Source organism: Aplidium turbinatum, chromosome 9, assembly GCF_918807975.1.
Source record: "Aplidium turbinatum chromosome 9, kaAplTurb1.1, whole genome shotgun sequence".
NCBI lineage: Eukaryota > Metazoa > Chordata > Ascidiacea > Aplousobranchia > Polyclinidae > Aplidium > Aplidium turbinatum.
The window spans coordinates 16,700,820-16,728,501 of NC_137480.1; the positions used below are offsets into that span (position 1 = coordinate 16,700,820).

The 27,682-nt window shown below is 37.8% G+C and overlaps 1 protein-coding gene and 1 pseudogene across 1 annotated transcript; both read right to left on the reverse strand.

Annotated features, from left to right (window-relative positions):
- The window catches only part of LOC145776957 (uncharacterized), an 868,661-nt pseudogene that overhangs the window by 337,316 nt on the left and 503,663 nt on the right, over nt 1-27,682 (reverse strand).
- LOC145777402 (uncharacterized) lies at nt 927-2,764 on the reverse strand. Its single transcript, XM_082588771.1, has 2 exons — nt 2,542-2,764; nt 927-1,711 (listed from the first exon to the last, which is right to left on the reverse strand). Exons 1-2 carry the CDS (start codon nt 2,762-2,764, stop codon nt 927-929), a joined length of 1,008 nt encoding a protein of 335 aa, XP_082444897.1.

The following is a 27,682-nucleotide window of genomic DNA, read 5'->3' on the forward strand; positions in this document are numbered from 1 at the left end:
TACATATTCGGTACCTAGGGTCCGTCAATACACAACATGGAAGAAGCACCAATGATGTTAAAAAGTAGAATCAGCCAAGTAAAAACGTCATTTTGGAAATTAAGATTTGCAATTAAATCTGAGACTATTATCTTATAACAAACCAATTATGTTATAATATGAAAGTTGGACCTACAGCGCAGAAATTCAAAAAAAAAATGATTCTTTTCAAGTCTGATTCTACATAAGAATTCTAAAATTATCATATAAAAACACATTACAAACGAACCGATTAGAAAAATAATTGGAGTGCAAGATAGATGGGCAAACAATTTAGTAAAACAAAAAATGAAATTTGCCAGACATATTTAGAGAGGATTGGCAGGACAGCTATACAACAAATAGCAGCTCGGCTACAATGAAATGACAGGGCTTGTGCAGTATAAACGTAGGTAGTCATTGCGGAAGAACTTGAGCAATATTATAGTTGTTGTTGAATGCTGAAGAGCGGGGATTCATCAGGACAACTATCGTTTCTAGCACTTGTTGCAACGTTCATATTATGAATTGCTTTTGCTTTCACTTTCATCAGATGAACGTTGCAACTAGTGCTAGAAACGCTGGTTATTGTTGTTTCGTACGACGCTGTAAGTCCAAGCAGTTTTCATTTAACCATTCCATGAGGACGTTGTTGCATTGGTGGGCTGCGAGGTATCCTCCTTGAAACTTGGTTACTCCAAAATGAGATGGTCTGTAGACTTATTTGGGGAGTTGCATTTTTAGAAGTTTGGTTGAGTTGTCATTCCCATCGGTAAAGATTGTCATTTGTTTTAGTTTGTTTTGATCTTATGCAATTTGCAGTAGAGCATAATTTTCTGGTAGCCCTGTCAAAGCCTAGCAGAGCTTTTGTTGGGTTCGTGATAAAGTCTCCACCAGAAGAGATTTTGTTATTCCACTGTAGCATTTCTGGTGGTGGAAAATAAAGGCAGATTTCGTTTCATCGTCCATGGAAATAGTCTTTGCTTCCAATCTGCAAACGAAAATATTAGAGCAAGGAAGTTCACCATCATGTTTATTCCGTAAGCAATGTGTCGTGTGTACACAATAGTTTGTTTGTTGGTTAATGCGAACAGTGCGTTCAGGGTATCGGAAAGAATACAGATCCCTGCGATGATTGCGGCTCTCCGAATCGGCGGCATGATGGATTTTCCTTCCAGGCCTTGACCCAACAACTTCTTGCGGTGCAAATACAATGGGTAAATAAGCGAAAAGAGCAAAACTGCTTGGAAAGTCACTGTGGTACTTACAAGCAAGCTCCATTTCAATACTGCACCATCCTTTGACTGAATCTTCATGCAACCGATGTCGGTTGTGACGTAGAAAGGTGATGTTAAAAATACAATGGCGTTAACTGCAGTCATGGCAACTAATAAAGGAACTGTAAGTTTGCTGAGCATTTGAGCTTTTCGACTTGCTGATTGTCGAAGTAAAGGATTTCGATAAAATATCTTAAAAACACGATACCACAAAGTAAAGTAAAGAGTAAACAATCCGATTGCAATGCATACAATTTTTGTTTGATGATAATGAGCACAAAATGGGCTTTCTACTCCCCAAAACAAGGGCACTTCGATTGTTATGTAAACGAACAGTGTTACAGCAGTTCCAAATAAAAGTCCAGTCATAATTGCTCCATTTCGGCGGGTTTTTCCAAATCCATTCTTCATCATCCCTAAAATACAAAATTTTAGAAAGTTTTTTTTTTCAAACTAGCAGTTGCATTCTCGAAAAATAGTTAGTTTATTGACATGCAGTAGGCCTACTGCAGTAGCCTGCTACTATCTTACTAATTGTTTTGTTTGAGCCTGTAAATATAACTTTGGAAATGCTGCAAAGTACAAAACTGAAAACTTAAATCCAACAAAGACAAATTGAAGTGAATTAGGCAATGCTTTCAGTGGGTCTACGCTCTTAGCAGTTTAAATTACAGTACATATCCAAAACGTGACTATTTAGAAACGAAATCATTGCTGGCAGCAAGGTCTGACGTGGTATGAGCAACAAGTTATATGTGGGAATTTTACATCCTTGTATTAGAGATTTACCAATATATCAACCCAGTTCAGTATATTATTTATTTCTTACTATCACAACGAAAAGTGTAGTCTACATGCTAAACGTAGCAGATGTTTAGAAAAAGAATAAAGCAACATAACATGAACGCTACAACGAAGTTGAGACAGAAATTACAATATCTTTATGTTGAAACAACGTATGAAAGATATTTCTTATAGCACTGACATGATTTGCCTCAGATGACACTCAGCTCAGCATGTTTACAGTTTGATACCTGCATGTGATTTCATTTCAAGCGATAAGTCAAGATTCTTTGTTTGAAACTGATTTTTTGTACTTCACCACAACAACTCTGAAACGAATAGCAGAAAGCAAACCTCAGTTTGAATTTGAACGGTTAGCTGAGAGAGCTTTTCGACGTCCAAACTCCACAATTATTCTATCTAGATTTCTTCATTTAAATTTAACGCTTCTTCGGTAACTCACCTTTCGCGCATCGAAAATACTTCTTTTTCCACGAAAAAAATATCAAACTGATCAAAACGTAGGAAACAATGAGAAGAGCAATGAAAGTGTATCCCATGGAACAATAGAAGTCAATTCTTACGTCCGTAAACTGAATCTTCTCACCATCGCTATCATTTACTAACTCATTTTGAGTTGCAGGCGTAACGGTTTTTCCAACTCCAATAGTTTTGTTACTATCCATCTAAATTTTCTTTTGCACATGAATGTGTAGCCTATGCTTGTATTACTGACATTAAAGCAGAAACTAGCCATAACGTATGGCACTCTTTGCACATATTAAAAAAAATATTACTTCCTCTTGAATAAATGCGTGATAAAAAATTAAGCTAAATTTCTTATAAATTTCAAATATATTTAGACAGCTATGACACCATTGGTAACGCTACATGCAAATTTTCATTTCAATTCCCTTTTTTACCAACTGTTTATTTTCCTTCTCATGTCAAAATTATTAAACTTTTTGTTTAATCTCAAATCATGGTTGGATTGTTACTGATCACACACATTGTTTTCGATCTTCATTGTTGTATTCGCATGAGCCTTTAAGCGGAGGTTCCGTTTTTATCAAGTTACTATTGGCAATGTTTCCGTGACTACTGACTACATGGAACGATTACTAGAGAGCAGGCAGTTCTTGCCTTTACATTGTTCTTGGCATTCAATGATGCAAAGATTACAATGACAGCAGAATGTTTCAAAGTAGCAAAAAACATTGTGTGCTTTGTGTGTTGCAAAAGCTCGAATTTAGATAACTTGTAAGGTCATCTTATAAAATTAATTTATGAAAGTGCAGTACGCACAGCTCATGGTCGAGAACAATGGCGCATTGTATTCAAGGAACAAGAGGAAGGAACAAAATGATGATGATGATAAGCTCATCAGATGGAGAACAGTGTAATATTTCATGATTATGTATGACACTAACTTCATACACGAGGCATACATCTATCACTTGTTACAGTCTGCGTTCAGGTTTCTTAACTAAGTTGCACGCCGTTTTACTATGATAACATTGGGCCCTTTTTATTTTAACATACAGACTTCTTTATTTTTATTAAATACTAATTGCACTTTTATTTAAAGATTTTTTGGCACTGTTCATATTTCGTCATCTGCCAGTCTATCAAATTTTCAAGTTTACTGCATCACAATAAAACTCGTGACATCACATTCGCCACAAAACACGCACACCGTGATACACATTTCATTCCATAACGCATTTTTATTGTAATTATTATGCATTATTTTTGCAACTGTTTTGATTGGAAGACTTTCATAATAACTGCATACACAAAATATTCACAATATCAGTAGCCTACTGTTATTGATCAAATATTGAAGAGGTCAAATGCACAAGACACTAAAGAACAAATACTTTTTGATTAAGTGTGATACACAAGGTTATCAAATTATTTTGACCTATGAAATTTGCATAATAGTCCTGAACAACGAAACAAATTTTGGTAGCCTATATTCGAAAATATAACGCCTTGAAAAAAAGCTATAGGCTATATCGTGCCATAAGTACAGTAGGAAATTGTGTATTTGTATAGATTTAAATGTCAACCTATGCTTGTGGTATTCCCTCATGGCTTTGCCAAAAACAAATGAAAAATACAAAGTTGGCTGTGCATGAACAAATTCCGGTTATCTTGTCATCAACATTTCCGAAACGAAAAAGGAAGTAAGTTATCAGTTCCAATACGTGATATATCAGCATCAATGAAAAATAAAATTACCAAAATTTTGCTGGTTACAAAACGACTAAAATACTGAATGCAATACCTAAAATAATAAAGGCGAAAATGGTTGCCACTTGAAAAGCACAATTTGCTTTTGCTAACAGTTAATTGTGATAAATTTATTAGCACTATATTGCACGTTTAAAATCTCATAATAAAAAAAGAAGAAAAGTTCATGAACAAACTTTCCGGTTAAAAACTGAAATTATATTTGATTGATATTGTCGAGATCTTTAGCAGTAGTTGTCATCAGGCTACACAGTTTCATGTCAAAACTGTTAAACCAACGTCTTTCAAACGTCGTGCAGGTGCTCTCTCTTCTGGAACACACGGCCGACAACGAAGCTGACAATATGTTAAAGGAACTGATTAGTTTATGGCCACCAGTCCTGGAGATGCGGCTTGATTTGTCACATTTTGATTACCGCTACTGCTATAGGGTTTGACTTACATTTTCTGAGATGTCTTTACTTTTTGCTGTCTCTTAATGATATAAAAGCTTTTTGTTGGTTTGGGGAAGCAGTAGCAAATGAGAAAAAATAAGTTGAAAAACGCTGACTGTTATTGAAAAATTAACAGTCTGACTAAAATCTTCGAAATCAAATTGTCTTTGTTTTTCAACATCTGATAATGTTAAAACCTATTGTGTCGTCGGTGGACAACAGTAAAGAAGGCGAAAAAATATAATTTTTAGAAAAATTCATTTAAACAGTCACCCAAATTTGGCAAAATCAGGAAATTTCTGCAAAATGTGACAAATCAGGCCGTATCTTCAGGTACCCATGATTAGTTTAACTTAGCCGCTTGAATAAACAATTTCCTATGTGTCCTCTTCTTTATCTGCGACTGAGGTACTAACAAGATTCGTTGAAACAAAACCGCTGTATTCTGTAATATTTCTTTGTATGCTATTAATCACGTTCTTACATAATCTACCACGGACATGATAGGAATGTGATAGGGAGTTTCTGATTATCACATTTATATATTACACTTGTCGTTTAGTTGGTTGGTTTTGTATCTTTATCCTCGGACTGACAAAGCCTTGATTGGTTATTCCTGGTAGTTTTGCATACATGTAGACTGTAGGATAGGGTGATGGCTCGTTTTTGAACTTTTTTTTTTAATTCTCTCGAGGTAGTGGGGAAATGGTGCCAATGAGTGAGAAAACAATCATGACAAAATTTGAGATTCGTAACAAATTGTCTTCAGCCTCCTCATGGGGCCCAAAAATCGAAAAATGGGGTCAAAAACGCATTTTTTTTCAAAAATATTTTTAGTTTGGGTAGATACAATATTGTTTAGATATTGAAAATTGAATGAGGCTGTTCACCAGGCATTAAATTAAATGATATGAGATGTTAAATTGTTTAGATATATCTAATTAACCTAAAAAAAAGATTGAAATCATTTGAACTATTCCTTCAGCTTCCTCACAGCTTCTGAAAATTTCCATTTTGCTGAAAATTTCGCATTTTTGTTTGTGGTTACATAACTACAAACTTCGTCAGTGACGTAAATTCAAATAAAAGACGTCACTTTTTCCTACTAAATTAACTCAATTTCATTAAAAAATGACGCAACAGCTCAGGGCAGGTCTATAAAGAGAAATACAATGACGTTTTATAGTTGGCAAAATGTCTAACGCAATTATGTATTATGTAACCACAAACAAAAATGAGAAATTTTCAGCAAAATGATCTGCGCCCTGACATTGTCCTGCAACGCCCTGGCGGTGTCACGGTTGTATGTGACGTCACTTGCCCGTTCGACTACGGCGCGGATTCCCTTCGAAAAGCCGCCGACAGGAAACACGACAAGTACGGCGAGTTATGTGTAAACATAAAGGAAGACAGGAAGCGCCCTTGCAGGGACGTCCTGTCACTTCCGTTTGTCGTAGGCTCTCTCGGGAGCTATGCTCCGTTGAGTTCTCGGGCTCTGACGGCCTTGGGTGTTCCTGCTCGTGGGGTAGCAGAGGTGGCTAGAAAAGTGGCCTCCCTCTCAATCGAAGGTTCCTTCCGTGTCTGGAATGCTTGGAACGCCGGGCTCACTCGTGGAGGGGCTACGCCATAGAAAAGACGATTCCAGCGATCAGAAGCTCAATTCCCCAACAACAGAAGCTCTGCAGTAAGCATCCGAGCGCGCGAGAAAGCAAACCTCAAAACCTGCCAGCAATTGTGTGACGTCATAGACGTCATATATGTTAAATCCATTGTTTCCCTATCAATTTATCTGTAAACAATTGTCGTTTCATCAGCAAGCTGCAGCTCAATAAAGAATACAATCATCATCAATAAAAATAAAAAATATATGGTAATATATGAATTAAGTATGTATTACATATCGTAAATGGACTCATATCATCTACCAATTACGTGATATTATTGACAACCAGGCCCGGATTAAGGGGGGGGGCAGAGGGGGCAGTTGCCCCGGGCCCCCCGACTTTTGAAGGGCCCCCCTATGTGGAAAAAATGTGATTTTGCGTTATTTTTTTCCTTTTGGCCTTTAAAGTTTCTGCAAAATGCTGTGCAGTACTGGACTGATGCTACTGCAGACGTAGATATGGTTTTTCGCGCCGTAGGCGCGAAAATTTTTTTTGCACGGGGGCCCCCCGATCTGAAAGTGCCCCGGGCCCCCCATCAGCTAAATCCGGCCCTGTTGACAACACTGGATCTGTATTTTCATCTTTCAATATTTTAGATTATCACACACTAACTTCTGATATGCTGCTCTTGCCCGCTCGGATCAACCTCGCGTTGCTTTTAATACATCGATAAACATGACTTCCCGATCAACTCTAAGCAACCTTTTAAGTTTCATCCCACTATTCTATATTTTTCCTGGTAACGTAGCCTAGTCACATCTATGCTTCCATCGCTAGTCCCCCCGACCCAGCTGGGCGAACCTGCTCCAACGTCTGGCCAGTGCACATCTGTGCTCGTTGGTTCAACGTCAACAATTTTCCGGTAAGTAAAACATACAATATATTCCCACTTATCATCTTTTTTTACACCAATTAATTGAGCCTTTGCTCCAGATTTTTTATATAATTTTCGTCTCCCACAAGTATTTAAATTGTCCTTGTAGCTAAGCTTCTCTTCCTCGTGGGAGACCCCAAAGTTTATCCGCTCTGCCTAAGGGCAGACCGGGTATAGGAGTCAAACGTACCTGTGTTGCGGTCATGTGATGGAGACGTGGGCGCTGCCCGGCTTTAAAACTTTTGCCGGTACCAGTCGCCCCACAGCTGACCTTTTTGCGTTTACAGAAAGCTAAGCCCGTCTCCTGGCCCGTTCCGCCATTCTAACTTTTGCGGACGAGTCGCACAAAAACTTCGATCCACACTTTCCTTCCACAGGTACCTAGACTCCCCAGCCTGGCCCCCGCGACCTAAGCTGGTGGACTTCCCTTCCGGGTGCATCGCCACTCCATAATCACGCCGCTCCCCGCTTCCGCGGGGCGTGGCAGGCCGGTACTTTAAAGTCTCTGACCTATTGTGTTCTTCTCGCCGTGTCAATTATTTTGTACTCGTGCGTTGTTGACCAAAATAAAACAGTTCACCACCTTAATAGTTCAAATGACTCCAATTTTTTTTTTTAGGTTAATTAGATATATCTAAACAATATTGTTTCTACCCAAACTAAAAATATTTTTGAAAAAAATTGCGTTTTTGACCCCATTTTTCGATTTTTGGGCCCTATAAGAAGGCTGAAGACAATTTGTTACGAATCTCAAATTTTTTCATGATCTTTTTCTTACTCATTGGCACCATTTCCCCACTCCCCCAAGAGAATTAAAAAAAAAAGTTCAAAAACGAGCCACCCTAATGTAGAGGCTCTTGACGCAGGGCCGGTTACTGAGATTGGCAGAGTGAATTTTTCCGATTGTTGAAGTGTTGTTACCGGGGAATTAGTCCATTCACCAAGTGCCGCTGAATGGAGAGCAGTCCTGAAATGCGTTGCTCAAGCGCACACCCCGAGACTCCGAGAGTCGAATCAGTGCCGCGCCCGGCCCGGTGCGTAATTGAGCCCGGCGCGTAATCACTGAGCTAACGGATTTGCTCTCTATCAGGGAATGAGTGTTTAGTATTGTGCCGACAATAGCCAGAAAGAACATTCGTTTCTTCAAGACCTATACTACAAACGAAAATAAATTCTGAAACGACCAAAATGTCCTCACACTATAGAGCGTGGTGACGATTTGCCATGTCCATGTGCGTATTGCATCTCACACACACGTTGTCTTTGCAGCACCAGTCATTGTGCATCTCAGTTTGTATAATCTTTATTGTCTAACTCCAGCTGTATTCAAGCGTAAACATGAAAAAAAAATTGCTATACAAGTTTTACTGATGTGCGGTTATGTAGAAAGGAACGTTCTTTCTGGCAGTCAGCATGAGGCTGGTGAGTAAGCTTACAAAAGTTATTAGATGCAATTGTCATTGTCACTTTAGCAGTTGTTTGGAGAAAAAGCAATCTCAAAATTTGAGGAGTTGCATTTGCAGCAAATGTCAGCGGTTGAACTTTTACATGTCAGCTTTTAGTTTAAGTTGCAATTTCACAATTTGGTGGTTCCCAGCCATCATCGCAATGACAATTGCCATGGTTGTCGCAAACCTAATAAAACACAAAAATTTCGCTGACAAATCATCACAAAGCATTATCAAAATAAACTGAAAATTAATCACCTACCAATATAGCATAAGTAATTAAGTAGTAGGCTATGTTGTGCATTTGTTTTCTTCCAAAATTACACAAGCGGTAGACTACGCTTATACACTACAATACAATCTCATACAGTCAACAACAATATAATCGTTGAAAAAGGTTTGTGTGTAGCTCACCCCACGGTCATTGCATTGCGATGAACAAGCCGAGTTTGGGGTGATTGTACATATACCTCCAAGACACATCTGAAATGTCACCATTAATTGTATGGATTAAAACTAAGGTTGATTGTTTGATTGAATCTTTATCCTCGGACTGGGAAAGCTTCTTGCAGAGCTTAATCCTGGCCAGGGGCGTTGACAGAGGGGTCTAGGGGTCTTTGGACCTGGGCCCGGATTATTTAAGGGGGTCCGGATTTAAAAAAATTCCCGCGACTTCATACATTATCAAGATCTTGTATACTATATGTATAGGCCTAATCAGATCTAAAGGAATTGCCATCAGAGGTTAAAACAGCCATTTCAGCCGTCAGATGGTAAAGTACCGGGCCTCCTTCTAGGTACCGGGCCCACTTCAGCTTTTTGCTGGTAAAATAGCCACTTCAGCCACCAAACAGTAAAATGAGAATTTAGTCTAGAATAGTGATTTCCCTAACTACGAATATTACCCGAAACACAAATTTCAAAATAAACAGGCTAATATTTCTTCAAACTCAAAAACTGAAATGGCATAGGTAAAAAGATTGCTATCCCTATTTCTGCACTAATAAATTAGACCAAAACCGCTTTTCAGATTGCAGCAATCAGCAAATGTTTGACCTAGGCCCAAACACCTTTCTCAAATCAAATTGAAAACTTTCTGACTGTCTGCGGTGTTGTAAATTCTCTTCTGGTGAGCTTAAAATGACCAGTGAAACATCGATGGAATCGGGAAGTAATACTCTAGCGCCATGCGACAAATAAAAGTTCAAAAAAGCAACCACTAGATAGAGATAGTAAGTTTTTCGGTTCGAGAAATTTTAAGATTGCGCAAGATTTGTTAAATGACAATGCTTAACCCTATCTTAATACGAGCTGTTTTCGTACGCAGAAAGTTCGACACGGGCTATTTTAGCCCCGTGCTAATTAATCGCTAATAACGGGAGCTATGAAAATCACAGAGCCAAAATATTTTGCAAGATAATAGCCATGTGTATTGTGCGTATAGAAATTAAATTTTTACCCAACAAAATTATTGAAATAAAGTGTTTGAGATGAAAAAACGATAGAAAGTCGGTTTTTATTCTAATTTCCCGAAAATAGCTTCAAAATTGACCGTTCGAACGCATATTTTTGAATTATAACATGGAGTAATGCTAAACTAAACAAAAATTTACTTTTCCTCATAAATATAAGGCATTTTTGGGCGTTTTTACATTACAAAGAAACTGCACTAATATTTATAATCTACCATATAATTTGTTCTGTCAAATATCAAGCAGCGAAAGGTCAACTCTGGTTTACCGCTCTTGTCCTGACCCAATTCTCATCGTAGAGAAATAAGCACAGCTTGATATGTCCTATCGTGTCATTGCGAGTGCTAACAGCTTATAGATACTTTGCTTATGTCGATACAACGTTCAGCGGTGTTGCGATACAACCTTAGAAAGTCATGCGTTTGTTTTAAATTGCATTCCTCTTGAATGAATGCTTTTTTGTTACGCAAAACTTTCGCAGGAAATATTGGCCGCTTTACAACGGTTCACCGTCGTCAGACGTTGAAACAGTACAAACATTTGATCTGTGAAAGTAATGCCTATCAGCGAAAATGGAAACACATAATGTCATCCAGGCACTGTTTATTGAAAATGAAGACATGCAGCTCGTCATTGCATTGAGAAAAACTGACTTATCAAATTCTTCGAAGACAAGAAATTCCAGTCACAAAAAAAATATGACTTGTGCGAAATATTGTACAAAACAGACCGTATTGCAAGTGTAGTAAATTAGCATCGTCAAGTATAACGGTAATAAAATTGAACCGCACAGCTTTATAAGTAATATTTCGATCAATTTATAGATAGAAAAATACCCCGCTTTTGAATAAAACGGTGATGACCAAATACTGTGATTAAAACATCTATTCCCATAATCAACGATAACATGATAAGAACAAATCTTATGATAGCCCGCTATTTCATTATGAAAACCACTGGTAATAGCAAATTTGAGTTTGCTGTTAATCTATGGTTTCGTCCCAAAAATGTTGACATTGTATGGCGGAGTGACCCACGTAGAATAGGTACATCATCCAATCGTCTATACATGTGTGGTTTGACTAATGACATGGCTAGCTGCCACCCCTCCACAAAACTTTCGTCTCCCTTGGCTTGTGAAAAGGACAACTCGCGGTTCAAGTAACTAATGGTCATCGCATTGACCCGCGCAACGTCTAAAATGTAAGAAAATGCAGACACAGTCCATTTTGCTGACTTCGGCTTGACGCTATAATATGCCATCTTCTGGTCGACGACATCAGTCCCACCCTTGGTAAAATCGTAGAGCTTGATTATTGCAGGTTTTTTTCTTTCCGTCATCTTTGGTTACTCCAAGGATCGGCTGCATGGTTGATAAGACCAGAACATTGCGTTTACCGGTAGATTTTGGTTTTACTGCGTACGACGTAACGGTAATGTGGTTTCTCGACTCCTCCCAGTAAATTTTGGTACTGAAGGCTTCCCAATCAGTGAGAGATTTTAACTCGCTAACCCCTTTTCTATTGCTTTGCCATTTACCAACTAAAGTTATTTTTTTGTTCCAAAGCCATTCTGCCTAATCAAGTGAAGTGTAAAAGCGATCAAGGGATATGTTTCGTCCTTGAAGCGAAGAAACTCTGTCCAAATTGTTTACCAACGTTTCCACATATTCCATAGTGGAAGTCAGATAGTGTGGTCCTGGTACACCTACTGGCTTACCCGCATAAGCTATGGCGGTATAGGTGAATGACATACGCGCACTATTTATGCTTCTTAGCAACAAATCATATTTAGCAGGCTTATTTTTTGCCTGAAGCTTATTGCCTGAAGGACACACCAACGCGGGATGGAAACAAAGTCTCATCCAGTGAAAGGAAGTCTTTTGGTATTAAAATCTTTTCACATTTTCCAGTAAAATATTGGAAAAGTTCTCTGATTGCTGTAAATCGGTCACTTTGCCAGCGATTGGCCCTTGTGCTTTTATCATCAAAACGAATATTTGCAGACAGAAATTTGAATCAGCTCAACGACATTGTCGCACTAAATATAGGATGTCCATATAAATGGGAAAAGCAATGTTAATTCGGTGAAATGTTCGCTTGAGTAGTCCTCATACCACAATCCAATAAATGCTTCTAGTTCCGTGGCATCAGTTTGCTGAACATGTGAAGCATGCCAAGATGTTCGTTGAGCCTCCGATATTCGCGATAGCCTCTTTCGTATACATGTGCTGGTGCTTGAAACAATGATGTAGATCAACTCTGCTGTAAATAAGAAACGCCATGCATCATACGACGTCGTTACATATTGATAATCGCGCTTTACTCCTGGTAAACTGTGCACCACATTAGCAGAGTTATTTCTTCCTCTTATTGATGGTTGCTTGGTACTCCAAACAACTTTCACTCTACTTCTTTGGTCAACAACCACCGACATTCGCTCCTCTTCCTGGTCAGGCAACGTTGGCAGATGTTGAATCGTTGTTGAGTGACTGATTTTGATAGCCGAGGTGCATTTTTTGCTTGATTTTGCCATTGTAAAAACATAGCTTCATTCTTACTTTTGACTGACGATGAAAACAGCAGTTTTCGAAACGTTTGAATAAAATGTTCGCTAATGTGTTAGCTTTGATATTCATAGTCCGAATTTCCTCTAAATCCTACGGTTATGCTCCGAAGTTTGGTACTTTACTTCTGGCCTTTTCAATATCAAATTAATTGGGCCATAAAACATATTTTTTTCATATAGCCTAATGATGTAACCTGACTTGTAATATCGCCAAGGTATTATGTGCATTTCTACATTACTCCTGTACGCAACGTTGGTCTTTAGCATACTAACATATCGTAGATGTCGTTTTATTTGGACAGTTGCTCATAGTACTCCCAGAGCTAAATATACTGCTAACGTGTTGCAGATAATCTATATCGCACCTTTAGGGAACGTTCAAATATTACGTAACGCTTTTTTCCGAATTTTTGACCCCCCCCCCTCCCCCATGTAACGCCAACGTAACCCTTTTTTCAATCCCCCCTCCCCCATGTAACGCTTTTTCAGTACGAATTCAGCACAAAAAACTACCATTCCGTACTCGAAAGCGTTACGTAACGTTTTGCTTGAACCCCCTCCCCCCCAATGTGACGCTAACGTAACGCTTTACATAACCCCCCCTCGCCCTCGAAGGCGTTACGTAATATTTGAACGTTCCCTTAGAGGAATTCATCATTACGATTTTACATAATTCAAGAGTTTGCCGCAATAATCAGGAATGCTTTGTGTCTTATTCAAAGTATTCTTCATCTCATAAATAACAAAGTGCCATGAGACATCAAAATGACGTAGAATAGCTGTAAGGTTAATAAGTTTTGCGCAAAAAAATTAAAATGAACCAGGATACTTTGTTTTCTGTCCGATATAAACTCATCTATATTTGTCTAAATAGGTTGAATGACAGTAAATTGGCATAATTTGACGGTTACAACCGATTACACAAATATGTGAAACGTATAATGATTTTTAGCAATGATGGGACCGCTTGAAGTACCTCTCATTCTTCATTGTAGGGACGCTATGAACTCATAACGAAAATCAATGACCTAGAATTCATTACACCGTGGTGCTGACAAAACACGTTATGTATGTAGCATGACAGGTGTTATATTATATTGTATCGACGTTCTACGAGATAAATATAAGAGAATATACTTACAAGAATCTAAGGTACGATAAGGCGTTGTGAAATAAATAATCGAGCAATTTTGTTATGATTATGGGAATACAACATGCATCAAAAAGAATCAAATCAAAAATAATTAAATTTGGGCTTCAGCATCTTCTAAGAAACAAGCGTATTTATGACTTCAGCAATGTCGTCGAACAAGGGTAGAGCACATAAAAAGATAAAATCGTAATGTTTGATTTGTAGTTTGTGCGATAGGCTACAATCAAAGTAAGCAACATATTGTTACAATAATGATCAAGCATTTTACGTTGATTCAACGTAGAAATGCATCGACGAAATATCAGGGACAGACTTTCTGAATAAAACTAGTTTATTTTATCTGGAAAGCAGCGAAATGTGGAAAGCAGTCGCAATTCTAAGGGCATTGTTCGAACACACACAAGATTGTAATTAAAACCCCACAATCCTATTTTACGCTTTTGCGGCGAAGCAACGCCTCGGGGTAGGATTAGAACGAATGTCCTAAAACAATATATTGGATAATTGGATCACACAGCGGGAGAAAAACTTCCCACGACAATTAACTGCTGTAATGTAGGCAGTTTCATGAAAATGTCTAGCCACCTGGGACAAAATGCTTATTGTGAAGGGCAGGAAGGTAGAAAAAAGACCAGGGTAGGTTTAAAAAATTCACAAAGAATAAAAACTAAAAGTCAAGAAATTTCACATTTCTAGCATATTTCCTTCTGTGAAATATTTCACTACTAGAGTGGGGCGTCCTCATTTGACCCCGTGTCGTATTAAGATAGGGTTAAACGACATCAATAAAAGTTTGTACACAACCTTTATATTCATAACATTGTCGATGAAGGGGGCCCAAAAATAAATTGGTACCGGGCCCGAGAAATCCTGTTAACAGCCCTGATCCTGGCAGTTTCGCATACTTGTAGAATAAGTAGAGGCTTTGAATCACTGACGCAGACCTGGTCACCAAGATTGACAAAGTGAAGTTGCCGATTGTTGAAGTCTTGTTGCCGGGGAATTATTCCATCCATTAGATGCCGCTGAATGGAGAGCAGTCCTTGACGTGCGTTGCTCAAGCGCACATCCGGAGATTCGAACCAGCGGCGCTTGATCTTGAAGCTTCTTCGTTCCAGAAGTCACGCGCTAACCAATTGAGTTATCGGGGTAGGATATCAATAATTAATATATAGTAGAAAAAGCTAAACTTCCTTATCAAGAACAAAGTTTATGGAACATGGGCTAACTTGAAATTTTTACTCTTAAGCTTGAGTTTAAATCTTGTCTAACTTTGTTAATCTTTTCTAGGCCTACCTTGTTTAGTCCACACATTGTTCCATCTTTCACAGAACCTATTATTTTGTTGTCAGCAGCTACGTGGTTCGACCCAACTGTCTTGCATTGTACAGCCCCTCCCCCAAGATATAAACTAGTTTGGAAGGGCAACACATTGTTAAGCACTGGCTTTGTATCTCCATTTTGACAGTGCACAGTTCCACACATAACGTTTCTGTAGAATAAAAACATATGCTGAGAGAAATGTTGGCTACAAACTCATAGTATATGCTTGTAGAAGAAGCAACTCATAGGAAAACGTAATGTTGACGGGGATGGTATGGCCACAAGACGAACAAACTTATGAAAATAAAATATTTTGATAGTTTTAAGCAAATTACCGAAGTAAATCCTGCCGGAATTAGCACTAATCACAAACGAAATAACGTGCGGAGAGAGTTTATAATGAAAATCGCAGCTAATTAAGCATTATCAATCTTTTTAAGAAAAATGCTTGTAAATTTGCTCAAAATACGTAGAGCCTACCAGTCATGGACATAGGCTACGTATATTTTGAACTTTTTGTGTCAATGTAAACTAACTTAGTTTATCATGCAGTGCAAACAAATTCTCTTACTCAGAAGAGCATGGCACATAGTTTCTGTTACTATCAGCTCCACAATTTCCATCGATCCGGCCCTGACCGTTAATGACCAAGTAACACCACACAGAAGCTCTTCGTGCAGCTGCATCAAACCAATAATGTCTTAAAGTGCCTCTGACAGGTAAATAAATTCGCTAAATTTACCTAAGATACCAAAAAGATGACACTAACAAACTTCCCTGACCAGCAAATCGTAAAATATATCAACAGGCTACTAAGTTGCACGCTTGCAAACTTTCGTTGACATCGGCGAATCTGGCACTTATTCAATTATGAAAATAAAAACGGCAACACCGCTGTGACGTCACAATAAGCGGGAAAGATACATTCTTTCTCTGTGATGACTTGGTAAAGTATGGTACGGCTACTGCAAAACGTGAATGTGTGGGGCTCTGTTGGTCTAAAGCATGTGCAAATTAAGAATTACCGAAATGAAAAAGTGAAGTTATTATTACTATCAGGTTTCGATCAAATAGGTTGAGTTTACTTTTATCAAACAGCATCTCAATTCAATTGAAATTGCAGTTTCATAAGGCTACAATTTTCATACTTTTTTATTTGTCCTAATCTGGCTATGGCCATTTACAGTGTAACAACCAGGGCCGGATTTAGCTGATGGGGGGCCCGGGGCACTTTTAGATCGGGGGGCCCCCCCTGCAAAATTTTTTTTTGCTCCTACGGCGGGAAAAACCACCTCTGCGTCTACAGTAGCATCAATCCAGCACTGCACAGCATTTTGCAGAAACTTCAAAGGCTAAAGGGAAGAAAAAATAACACAAAATTGCTGTTTATGTGACATTGTCAGTGACAAAGACCGTGTGCTTTCTTTTCCCACTTTCCCACAAAACAAGGCACTGAGAAGAAAATGGTCAAAGTTTTTTTCAAGTGTTCGAAAGTGGGATGGGCCATACAAAACTAGTCGTATATGTTCACTTCACTGAAGATGATTTTGTTAATACCACTCAAGTAAAAATGCCTACAGGCATGTGTTGGAGTGGATACTACAAGATGATGCTCTCGGAAGCAACAATCGGATTGTGATGCCGTCATGTATTGTTTGGCGAATTCGAAACAATTTTCCAGATCCAGATGGCCGTTACACAGGATTTCAATGGCCAACTGAAGGCACATTATGAGAGAGAGAGAGAACTTTTATTTATTTTTGAATAGTGATGATGAATTAAAAATGAATGATGATTCGTACGATTTCTTCATTTTTCACTTCAAGTATATTTTAGGTTTTGTAGGAACGTATCCAATACAGTTTTATTAAACTGCAAAAAACAATAAATCTTCGAAAAAAGCAACCGCTTGTACCAACTCCGACCAAACTGTGATCTACCAATTACATCTAAGAAGCGTTTGTTTCATCCGTTGCTAACGACATCCACTTAGGATGACGTAATACCACCAAAGTCGTCCCAGAGCAGTGAAATATGGAGTTTCGCCTGTGGTGGCGCTGCGGAGCAGTCGTTTGATTAAATTACGCCCTAACCAGTCGAGCTACAAGGTTAAGATTAAAAAGTTCGCTAAGTGTAATTCTGCGCTAGGAAATGCTTTAAAAAGTTACTATACTTGGATCCAACCTGTCAGGGGCACTTTAAGTATTATTTAAATACACTGAAGCAGTAGCCTACACTGCAACAGCTAACAAGATGGCTGAAACATCAATAAAAGTACATGATTTTTAGGCTAATGTGAGGTACAATAAACATTGTACAGTCAACGCCTTCGAAAAATAATAAGATTTTTGCTTACTGCTTCCCCAAATTTCCTGGCACTGCGCATCCAAAGACAAACAAATACCATGGTAACACATTGCTTTGTTGTCGTTGCATAACGTCCCATCCTGGCTGTACAAATCTTCTGGACACTGTCAAAAGTCTTTCATTTAAGCTTTTGTCTTAACCATGTAACGCATGATACAGAAAGACTGTTTTAAGTCTGTTAGCTACTGATTAAGTTATTCCAAAATTTTTTGACTTGAACTATTAACGCAAGTTTAGTTCTATAACCAGACAAGGACAACATTTTTGTTACAACATGTGATCTGCCACAGTTTTTTCATAACAAAAGTTGAGAAAATTAACTAGAAAAAGTTTTCTCGGGCCTATTATAGATTTGCTCTCAATCAATGAAATACTGCATGATAAAACTGTGTATCAACATGAGTCTTTGCATATAAACTTTGATAAAGCATATTTAAAGCTAAAATCTTTAAAAATTTTCAAAACCTAAACAAATTGTTTTTTCAAGGTTTAAAGCAAATCCAAAACCTTACAAATTTGGCTACTCTTAAAATAGCAATTAATTTAAAATTTTACTCACATCCACTGAGAATCCGGTGCAATATTCAGGGAGATCACAATCGTTTTCTGGCGTTCTGCACACTGTTTCGGTACCCAAATATTGACAATCAGCACAGCATTCGCCTTGCTCGCAGACCGCGTTGGGAAAGAATTGACACGTCATCGCATTGCAGCACCGACTTTAAAAGTGAATGTAGTTGTTGTGATATGGGTATGAGATGATTATGATCAAGATAGATTCAAACATTAGCTTGTATATGAGAATGAAATGGCTGGACAAAGTATGGCCATATAAGTGATCACTGATCACTGAGGTTTACTTTATATCATTTGGAATAACTAAAGATCGATCTTTTTCCAATTTAGTTTCATTGTTGGCGTCTACGTGAGGTATACTTGTAAAATTGCTGTGCGTGTTTTCTTATTAATTTTCACTACTTAAAGAGAAAAAAGAAAACAATTTAACGCAATTATTGAGACTTTAGCAGAACATGATTTGGCCCGAAACCAAACCTTGCCCACCAGTAGTAGCCTCAGGAGTCAGAAGAATTTACTGTTAAAATATTCTCGTTATTGTAGGCTACAACTTCCTCCATGTACGTTTTGTTAGAACGTATTGTACATATCAGCTTTTTGCTTTTATCATTAAGTGACCTACCTGTTGCAGCTATCGCCTTCCCCACAATCGCATTCCTCTTCTTCATCAATTATTCCGTTTCCACATTTTGTTTCAACAACTTCTTGCTCAAGGCAGTATGGCGTCGCCCAGCCATCGTCACATACACAGATGCCATCGTTGTTGCATTGCTGTACCAAACCAATGAGCTGATGTTACATTGGTGACCAGTAGCATTGGCAGGGGGTGCAAGGGGTACTTTTGGACCCCTGACGGGATGATTTTAAGGGCCCGCTAACCTTTCCAAGGGGCTTTGGAACTTGAAGAAATCCCCGCGTATTCTTTGGATACAGTGCATGTTTCTTAGAAGTGTCTCGATTTGGGCCCCGAGGATCTCATTGGCACCAGGCCCAAATTACTCTCTCAACCACTCTGTTGGTGACTATAACAGTTTGACGTTTATGTATGGTGCATTAAGGAAAAACTTTAAGTGGGCTGGGACTCGGGACTTTTCCAGGGCTGCGACAAGTAAAATAACCACTGGAGTGCCTGCATGCGATTGAAAGTAGTGTCATCTTCAATTTGAATTTGAAGATTTACATCAGCGCCCCGTCATATCTTGATCATGATGCATTGGCTAAATTACGATGGGCCTAATGAAAATGATAAATTTTTCAAAATGATCTTACACCATGTCCATTACACTGAGATTGGCATTTTGATCGTGGTGCTGGGACACACATTTCATTGGCGCAAACCTGTCGAAAAAAACTTGTTACGGTTTAAATGTATATTTATCAATCTGCAGCTGAAACGATACAAATCAATTATTGTCACTCCCGTCAGCTCAATCAAATTAAGCTCAAGATCGAATTCGGTCTATAAGAACTTGATCATGTTTATTTCGTCCGAAAAGAGCAGTCGGTGTGAGATTCACTGGCGCACTTAACGTATATTTGCAGTGGATACAGTGCCATATAAGAACACACATTTTGTTACTAGGCCTACATGTATTGTTATATAGTATAAGCAGTAAGTCCAAAAGCGGCGCAAGTATGAAAGTTACAGTGATAGGCTATACTTGAAGTGCACAAAAAAAACGTAGGCCTACTCACTTCAGCAATGTTGGAACGATATCTAACAAACATTTTTGTATAGACTCAAGCAATTCTTTAACGCAAAAAGGTAGCCTACACGGTTATTTTTAGCATACTAAGCTTAGACCTTATTTTTCGCACACAATGTGCCATCTTTCACTAAGCCTTGATCGGCAGCGCCATTCGTTGTTGGACTTGAAGCAAGAGTTTTGCAATTCACAGTTCCAGTTGAAGGAAAATTGAAAGTGGTAAGGTAAGGCAGTAGTATCTGTTGAATGGTAGGTTGGGTATTGCCCCTAGAACACTGCAGCTTTCCGCACCTGACATTCCTGTGAGACATGAAGTCCCAAGTAACAAAACTGCGTAATATTTTTTCAACAAACCAACGAAATTAAATACGCTAGACTCGACTACCATACCTTTGAGTACCGTACTGCATATCAAGAAGCTAAACTTAGGCCATAGCTTACATCACAAAAATTGCCAAAAGATCGCCCTTAGTAGACCAGGCGAAGGTTTACGCAGATCAGGCTAGACGTACAAAAAAGATAATGCCAAAAGTTCAGATTATATTAAGAATTTTTTTGTTCAGAAATGACACATTAGCTTATTTTGTTGACATGATGTGTCATTTAGGCAAGAGGCAATTGTAAATATAGCTTGATAATTTTTTTTGCAAAAATACAGTAAAATCGGCTTGGAGAAATTTGGCAATGACAGAAATTAGGTCTTCATCATTACAATTTCATTTCAATTTACTCTTCCGTGCAACCAATGAATTGCTTTTCACTTTGGCTGTATCCACAATTTCCGTTTTCATTTCCTTGTCCGTTGATTATTAAGTAACAATATTCATGTCCGTTAACAGCATCTGCAATAAATTCAAAATATGACGAAAGGTACGTGGAGCATAAGTTGTCATAAACACTAACAGGTTGGTTTAAACCTTGAAAAAACAATTTGTTTAGGTTTTTTGGACGGCTTGTCAATTGCCGTTTCTGAAAAACAGGTAGGCTAACGATTTATCCACTAGCCTACCTGATCCCCATATGCTCTGGCACTGCATATCATACGTCAGACAAATTCCTTTAACGCAGGCAGCAGTGTTGCTGTTACATGGAGAACCATTTTCAAGGATAGAATCATCCGGACACTACAACAACAAAAATCAAAAAAAAAATTACCAAAAAAGTAGGCTAAACGCGGACTGTAGACTAAGGCTACCTACTGTAGTTCATCACTTTCAAGGAACCCCTTAGCCAGAACCCGAAAGGTCATATTTTATGTACCGTACTCACTTGAAATGAATCTCCTGAACAAACTTCAGCAAAATCGCAATCTTCCGACACCGCTTCTCTGCATATTGTTCCTGATTGCTTGAACTGGCATTCAGAGCAGCACAACCCTTCGTCACACTGAGCTCCGGGAAGAAGCATACAAGTTGCTGCGTTGCAACAAGCACTGGCATACAGTATAAAATAAAGTTGTAAAAATAACAAACCAGAGTTTTACTGTCGCTAATCTTTCCCAATTAAGTTCTTTTGTAATAGTTGTTAGGCATTAAGTTTTAAAAAAATGGAGTTACCTGATGCAAAAAAAATGTTTGTTATACATGCTTGTACTCCCCCTACTTGTGCTATCATCGACAGCAAGTTAATAATTTGAAGTATTTCCAAGACCCATCTATATTTAAGCATTTTTCCAATACCTGTTGCACTCATCGCCTTGCCCGCAGTCGCATTCCTCGTTTACGTCAACAATCCCATTTCCACAGCTGGTTTCAACAAGTTCCGCAGGTTGTTGTCCGTGACAGTAGGACATTGTTACGCCATCGTCGCACATACACATGCCATTGTTACTGCAACGCTATGACCAACAAATATTTTTAAAAACACTTTTTTATGAAATAAAGCATAATTTTGTACATATGATTTACTGTACAATAAATACTATAAACAGTGCTCAATACCAAGCAAAAAAGCCAAGCAGAGCAAATTACATCAAACATAAGTTAGTTATTACTTTTTAAAACCTCTAAACTAAACAGCCTGTTTCACCCTAAAAGGGGAATCCTCAGAAGGTCTTAATCAAAAGAATCTTCTGATGATTCCTTTCTAGGGTGAAACAAGCTGAAGAGGTTTTTGAAAGTAATAACTATATATTTGACTGTTACTGTACATGTATTTCCTTACTCTGAAAATCCACTTTTCTCAAATCAATTCAGTTCGTCTTGCTAAACAGAAAAGGCTAAGTAGAGCCTCAAATATCTATAAAGGTCCTGGTCTAATTGCCCAACGTTTATGGAAGGCCATTAGGAATAACTTACTCCGTGGTCTGAGCAAGTGGATGGGCACCTTGATTCTGGCATTGATACACATTTCCCTTCAACGCAATGCTGAAAAAAAATGGTAGAATTAAACATGACAGGCTTCTCAAATATTAAAATAATTGTAAGCCTGTTTTCCACCTTTGATTACCAGACGTTTGATACTTCATCTTTTGATTGTTTAAAATAACCTACCTTGTTTTCGGCACACTTTGTTCCATCTCTTACTAAACTGTGATAAGCGGCATCAGTTAGATTGGGATCCGAAGCGACAGCTTTACAATATATAGTTCCTGTTAAAGGGAGGGTAAAGCTAGTGGAAAAGGATGGCAAGCTTTGATCTACAATTGGCTGAGAACTTCCTCCTGAACACTGTAGCTTGCCGCACGTGGAATGCCTGTTTGAAAGAAGAAAATGAAAATATGATATTGTATAATGACACTAAAATTTGCTATTTTGTTTTTAAATACACTGCAAACAAGGATTAAACAAAAGTAAACTATTTCATAAATAAATGAAAAAACTTATTCAATACAAGACTACATTTTGTAAAGGTTAACTGCAAACAACTTGCTACTGGCTAACCTTATCGTGTAGAATGAAGTGTTAAGCAATAATAACGACGGAGAGAAAAGTGATTATGTAGTGAGGCAACAATGCTATGAAACTAGATGGTTCTACCTATATGTTTGTTGACAGTTTTCACAAAACACTAAGTGGTACCATAAAATAGTGTTTCCTTGTGGTTAGCAGAAAGTACACAAAAAGTACACTTGTAGATTGCAGCAGAAAGTACACAAGATCAGCAAAAAGCAGCAAAAATGATGACATAAAAATCTAAATTCAGCTAAACTATTTGACACATGAGATGCTGCATTCTTACTCATCTGTACAAGCAACAAATCCCTGATCCTCCTGATTGTATCCGCAGTTTCCAGTAGCACTTCCTTGAGTATTAAGTAATGCGTAACAAAGATTATGACCATTTTCTGCATCTGCGTTATGCAAAATGCGTTGTTTAGTACCGTAATCCAAATCAACAACCGTAATCCGTAATCCAACAACATTAGGCTGAAAGACTATTCAATCTGCACTTGTATTGTACAAGAGCATAAAGTCGTGAATCTCGATTTAAAAAAAACGTTAAAGCTTATTTTGATGTTATAGCTTTGTTAGCGATGCTCACCTGAACCCCACAATGCGTGGCATTGCAGATCATGTGTGAGACAAATGCCTTCAACACAAGACGCTGTGTTGTTATTACAGGGAGAACCATTCTCAACTACAATGTCGTCTGGACACTGAAAAGTTTCATGGAACGATAAAGTAAGCAAAACAACGTATTTTACAGTTTCATAGCATGGCTGATTTTTAACAATTGCAAGTTCAATTTAAATTATAACATGAGAATGAAAACTTTACTGGCAGAGCTGCAAAGCAATAAATATTGAATTTCACACGAAGTCCATCTTTTTTTGAGAAAACAAGCTATGAACTAATTTCTTTACTAAAGTAAAAATGTATCAATGCAAGATCTCTACAGCAAAGCAGTTTTATGTTAAGCTGGTTTAGTTTAAATTCCTTGCATGAAGATACGAGTGAGCTTTAACAATTATAAATAAATGAACGAACCCACTGCAAAAAAAAAAAAATATTGTATGTCAAAAATCGATTACGATAAAAATGTTTAAACTTCAAAAACTCACTTGAAACGAATTTCCTGAACAAACTTCAGCAAAATCGCAATCTTCCAACACCGCTTCTCTGCATATTGTTCCTGATTGCTTGAACTGGCATTCAGAGCAACACAACCCTTTGTCACACTGAGCACCGGGAAGAAGCATACAAGTTGTTGCATTGCAACAAGCACTGATATACAGTATAAAAAATAATTAGTTTTTTGTTTCAAAAGCCACACTGATCTATTCCATACGTGACGTAATGTCTTCCAGACGTCACTATGCTGTGGTAAAATCTTTTTTCATCTCTAGAATTTAGTTCTATCAATAAAAGGATGAAGCCCTGTCTCACCTTTGGCATTTGTTCTCATTTCCACAATCGCATTCCTCGTCTTTCTCAACAATATTATTGCCGCATATTCCCACAAAGTACTGCTGGTCGGGTGAAGGAATATTTAGGAGACAGTTATCTAGACCGGAGTTCAGCCTATGCTCCAGATGAGCTCTACTGCAAGATGACCAGTCAGTTGCAGGACCAGCGCTATGACAAGAAAAATATAGTTATTGCAGTCTAGCTTACTGCAATACTTTATTTCTAGATTAGTAGTTCTCAATCTTTTTGTAAATTTAAAGACTCTTTTCAATAGAACATCAAGCTTGTTGGCCCCACTTAAAAGATTGACTCACGGCCCACTGACCAAAGAAAAAAGTTGCTCTACCTCTCTTGAATAAAGTACAACATTTAGTGTTTTTTTCTTAACCTTTTGCGACCAAAGTACATCCCTGGGATGCAAAATAAAATTATGTAATATGGTCCAACGTCATCCCTGGAATGATGTCTACATATTGCTGCTCAATAAGGTCCAAGCATCTCCGTGGGGTACTTTTAAAAATTTGGAAATTTTGAAAAAAAAAAATTGGACCTGTACGGACCAAAACCGGAAAAAAAATTTGGACCTCAAAAGGTTAAACAAAACCAATACCACCATGGATCTCCTTCTGAGCTATCAAATTGGGAACCACTTCTGTATATAATGATATCGGCCAGTTTAACAGTTCACCAGTTGAACAAGTATGACATGAGCAATGCGCATTACTTGCACAGAGCAACTCCACCTCACACGTTTATACATTTATTTACAGTATAACATCAATAAAAAAGAAAACTTTCTTTGTGACATTCTTTTATTTATTAGCCTGTATTTCCCTATTCCAATTGCGATACTGTATTGTAGAAAATAGTCACATGATGTGGTATTGTTGTGAAACAATTGCAGCCCAACTAATATGTGCTCCAAAGCGTTTTGCGGTCCACCAAAATCGCTTTTTGACCCAGGTTAAAAGTCAATATTTTATATACAATATTTGCAACTCAAATCAAGTTGCGGTTAACCATACGAGTTTGCAAGATAACATAATATGATTCAGTGTTATATTTACCTCAACTGGGAAGACATAATGCAGCGACCATTGATGTCCACGCAAGAGCACTCATCGGTATCATGACTCATTCCGAAATTATGACCAATTTCGTGAGCGACTATGACGGCGGTGTTGAGAGCGTTGGCAGACGTATCCTGAAGTGTATTTTCAAAAGTTAAAAAATGACAAACTTGTAGTCTTGCTGTAACTTCGCATAATTAAATTTCAGCTGCATTAAATTGAAATAATTTAAACTTAAAGCTTTCTTTTGGCAATCAGTTAGCAATGTTTGTTTTTAAACTAATACACTCTCAACAAGTTTGAGCAGTTTTAAAGCAAAACAATCTCTTGAAATGTCATCTTTGGTAAAGTGTATGAAAATGTGTGGTGAAAGTCTTAGCTCATGTTTGAAAAATTTTAACAAACGCAAGAATTTTTGCATAGACGTTAATTTGAAAATTACCTTACATAAATTTTACTTCTAAAATCATTTTACTTTACTTATTTTTCTGTTCATATATGGGTTTCATATTCTAGGTAAAGGTGAGTCTCATACTTGATCCAAGCATCGGGGGATGAGAAGATAAGGTTCTTATTATACTAAGCCTTCGGCACTAACGAGAGTAGGGTGGCCGGTTCCTTTCTCTCGACCGCCTTTCCTTTAGCAACTACGCCCACCCAGTTTGTTACACCCTGGGTAGAGGTGAGCGGTGATTTTCAACAACCAGATTAAGCCCGGAGTCGAACCAGGATTGCATACATAAATAAAAAGTGGTGGTTACATTATGCGATATACCAGCACGTCAAAGGATAGGAAAAAACTAGCAAAAAAGTTTAAAACAAATGTTAGAAACGCTCATGAATTGTTTAAATTCGGTTAATGACACCAGTCAGATGCAAGCATGCGATGGCATAGTCATCAAATCCGATCACGTCTTTGTTTTGACAACTACAATTGGAGATGATTACGACTACAATAACAATATTGTTTATACGTCCAACGTGGTACCGCCAAAAAGAAAGATGCCAAACAGGTTTTCAATCTGTGTTGCTACAAGCAGTGACCTATAAGCCGCATTGAATGCTCATCTCATATGACTGTTATTAAACATTTAACAGCATTTCGTACATCTTTATCTCTGCTTCGTGAATTACTTTACTGTACGTAAAACTTCTACAAGTTTAATGAAAAGTAACTTAGGTTTTTATCATGGCCAGTATTAGATTCATTAGACCAATCTAGCCTAAACGGTTTTTATTTTAACAATATGTTCAGTTTGCTAAAATTAAAGCAAATTGCATTTATATACTGTCATGTTTTATGTTATTGCCCAATATTTATGATCTTATTGTTTGGTTTGGTTTTGAATCTTCGTGCTTAGTAAAAGTAAAAGTAGAAACATTGACCTGAGACACTCCTCCAGAGCGTGCAGTGCACATAGATCCTACTGAAGCTGTTCCAACAAGGGAATTGCCAAAATCACGTCCATAAAGAAGATGAAAGTTGTCAGCAAAAACCCAAGGAGAAGACAATGGTTCGGTCCGCAATTTAGAAACTCGGTAAGTCAAAAATGAATCCAAAACCTACGAAGATATTGCAGACAACATTTTTTGTTATTGCATGTTTTATTGTACAGTAGTCCCCCAGTAGTCCCCCCAGTAGTAGTTAATAAGGGGGAAAACAATAACTTTTTTTCCCCCTTATTAAGCCCAATCTATTCTGGTCTGGAATCACTGAATGCATAAGAGTGGCAACAAGTTGTCTCCCTCTTAATAAGCCCATCCGATCAATAAGCTCGAAGTCGTTGGTCCGGAGAAGAGATTAATAAGCGGGGGCTACTGTATTGTTATATTGGCTACTTGAAAATGTCACGACACTTATCAATAACCTAAACAAGAAATTGTGGTCTACAATGTCCTTCTTGCAAGATGTTATTTTCTACTTGGAGGGTTCTCAATCATTTTACTATCGTTTACTCCTTGTAGGCTATTACAAGATAAATTTTCCCCTTTTGCTTTTTTCAGGTAAGATTTTTATCAAAGAGATAAATTCACCCTTAGTTGATAATGATAACCCTTGCTCTTTTTTATCAATTCAACTTATTTAAATTAAGTTAAGACAAAAGTAGCCTAATTATACTTTAGCACAAGAAAAATATTACCTCGTTTGGATTTGTCGATAATTCTACCCGGTCAACATCATTCCAAATTTCAATGTGTGACAAGACAACTCTTATTCCCAACTTGTTGTAAAAGCCGTCGACGAAATTAACCAATTGTTTAATCCGATCTTCAAGTTCATCTTTTGAAAACTTTTTTGCCTTGGAAGAAATTTTGCTTTAACAATAGTGTAGGTAACTCTTAA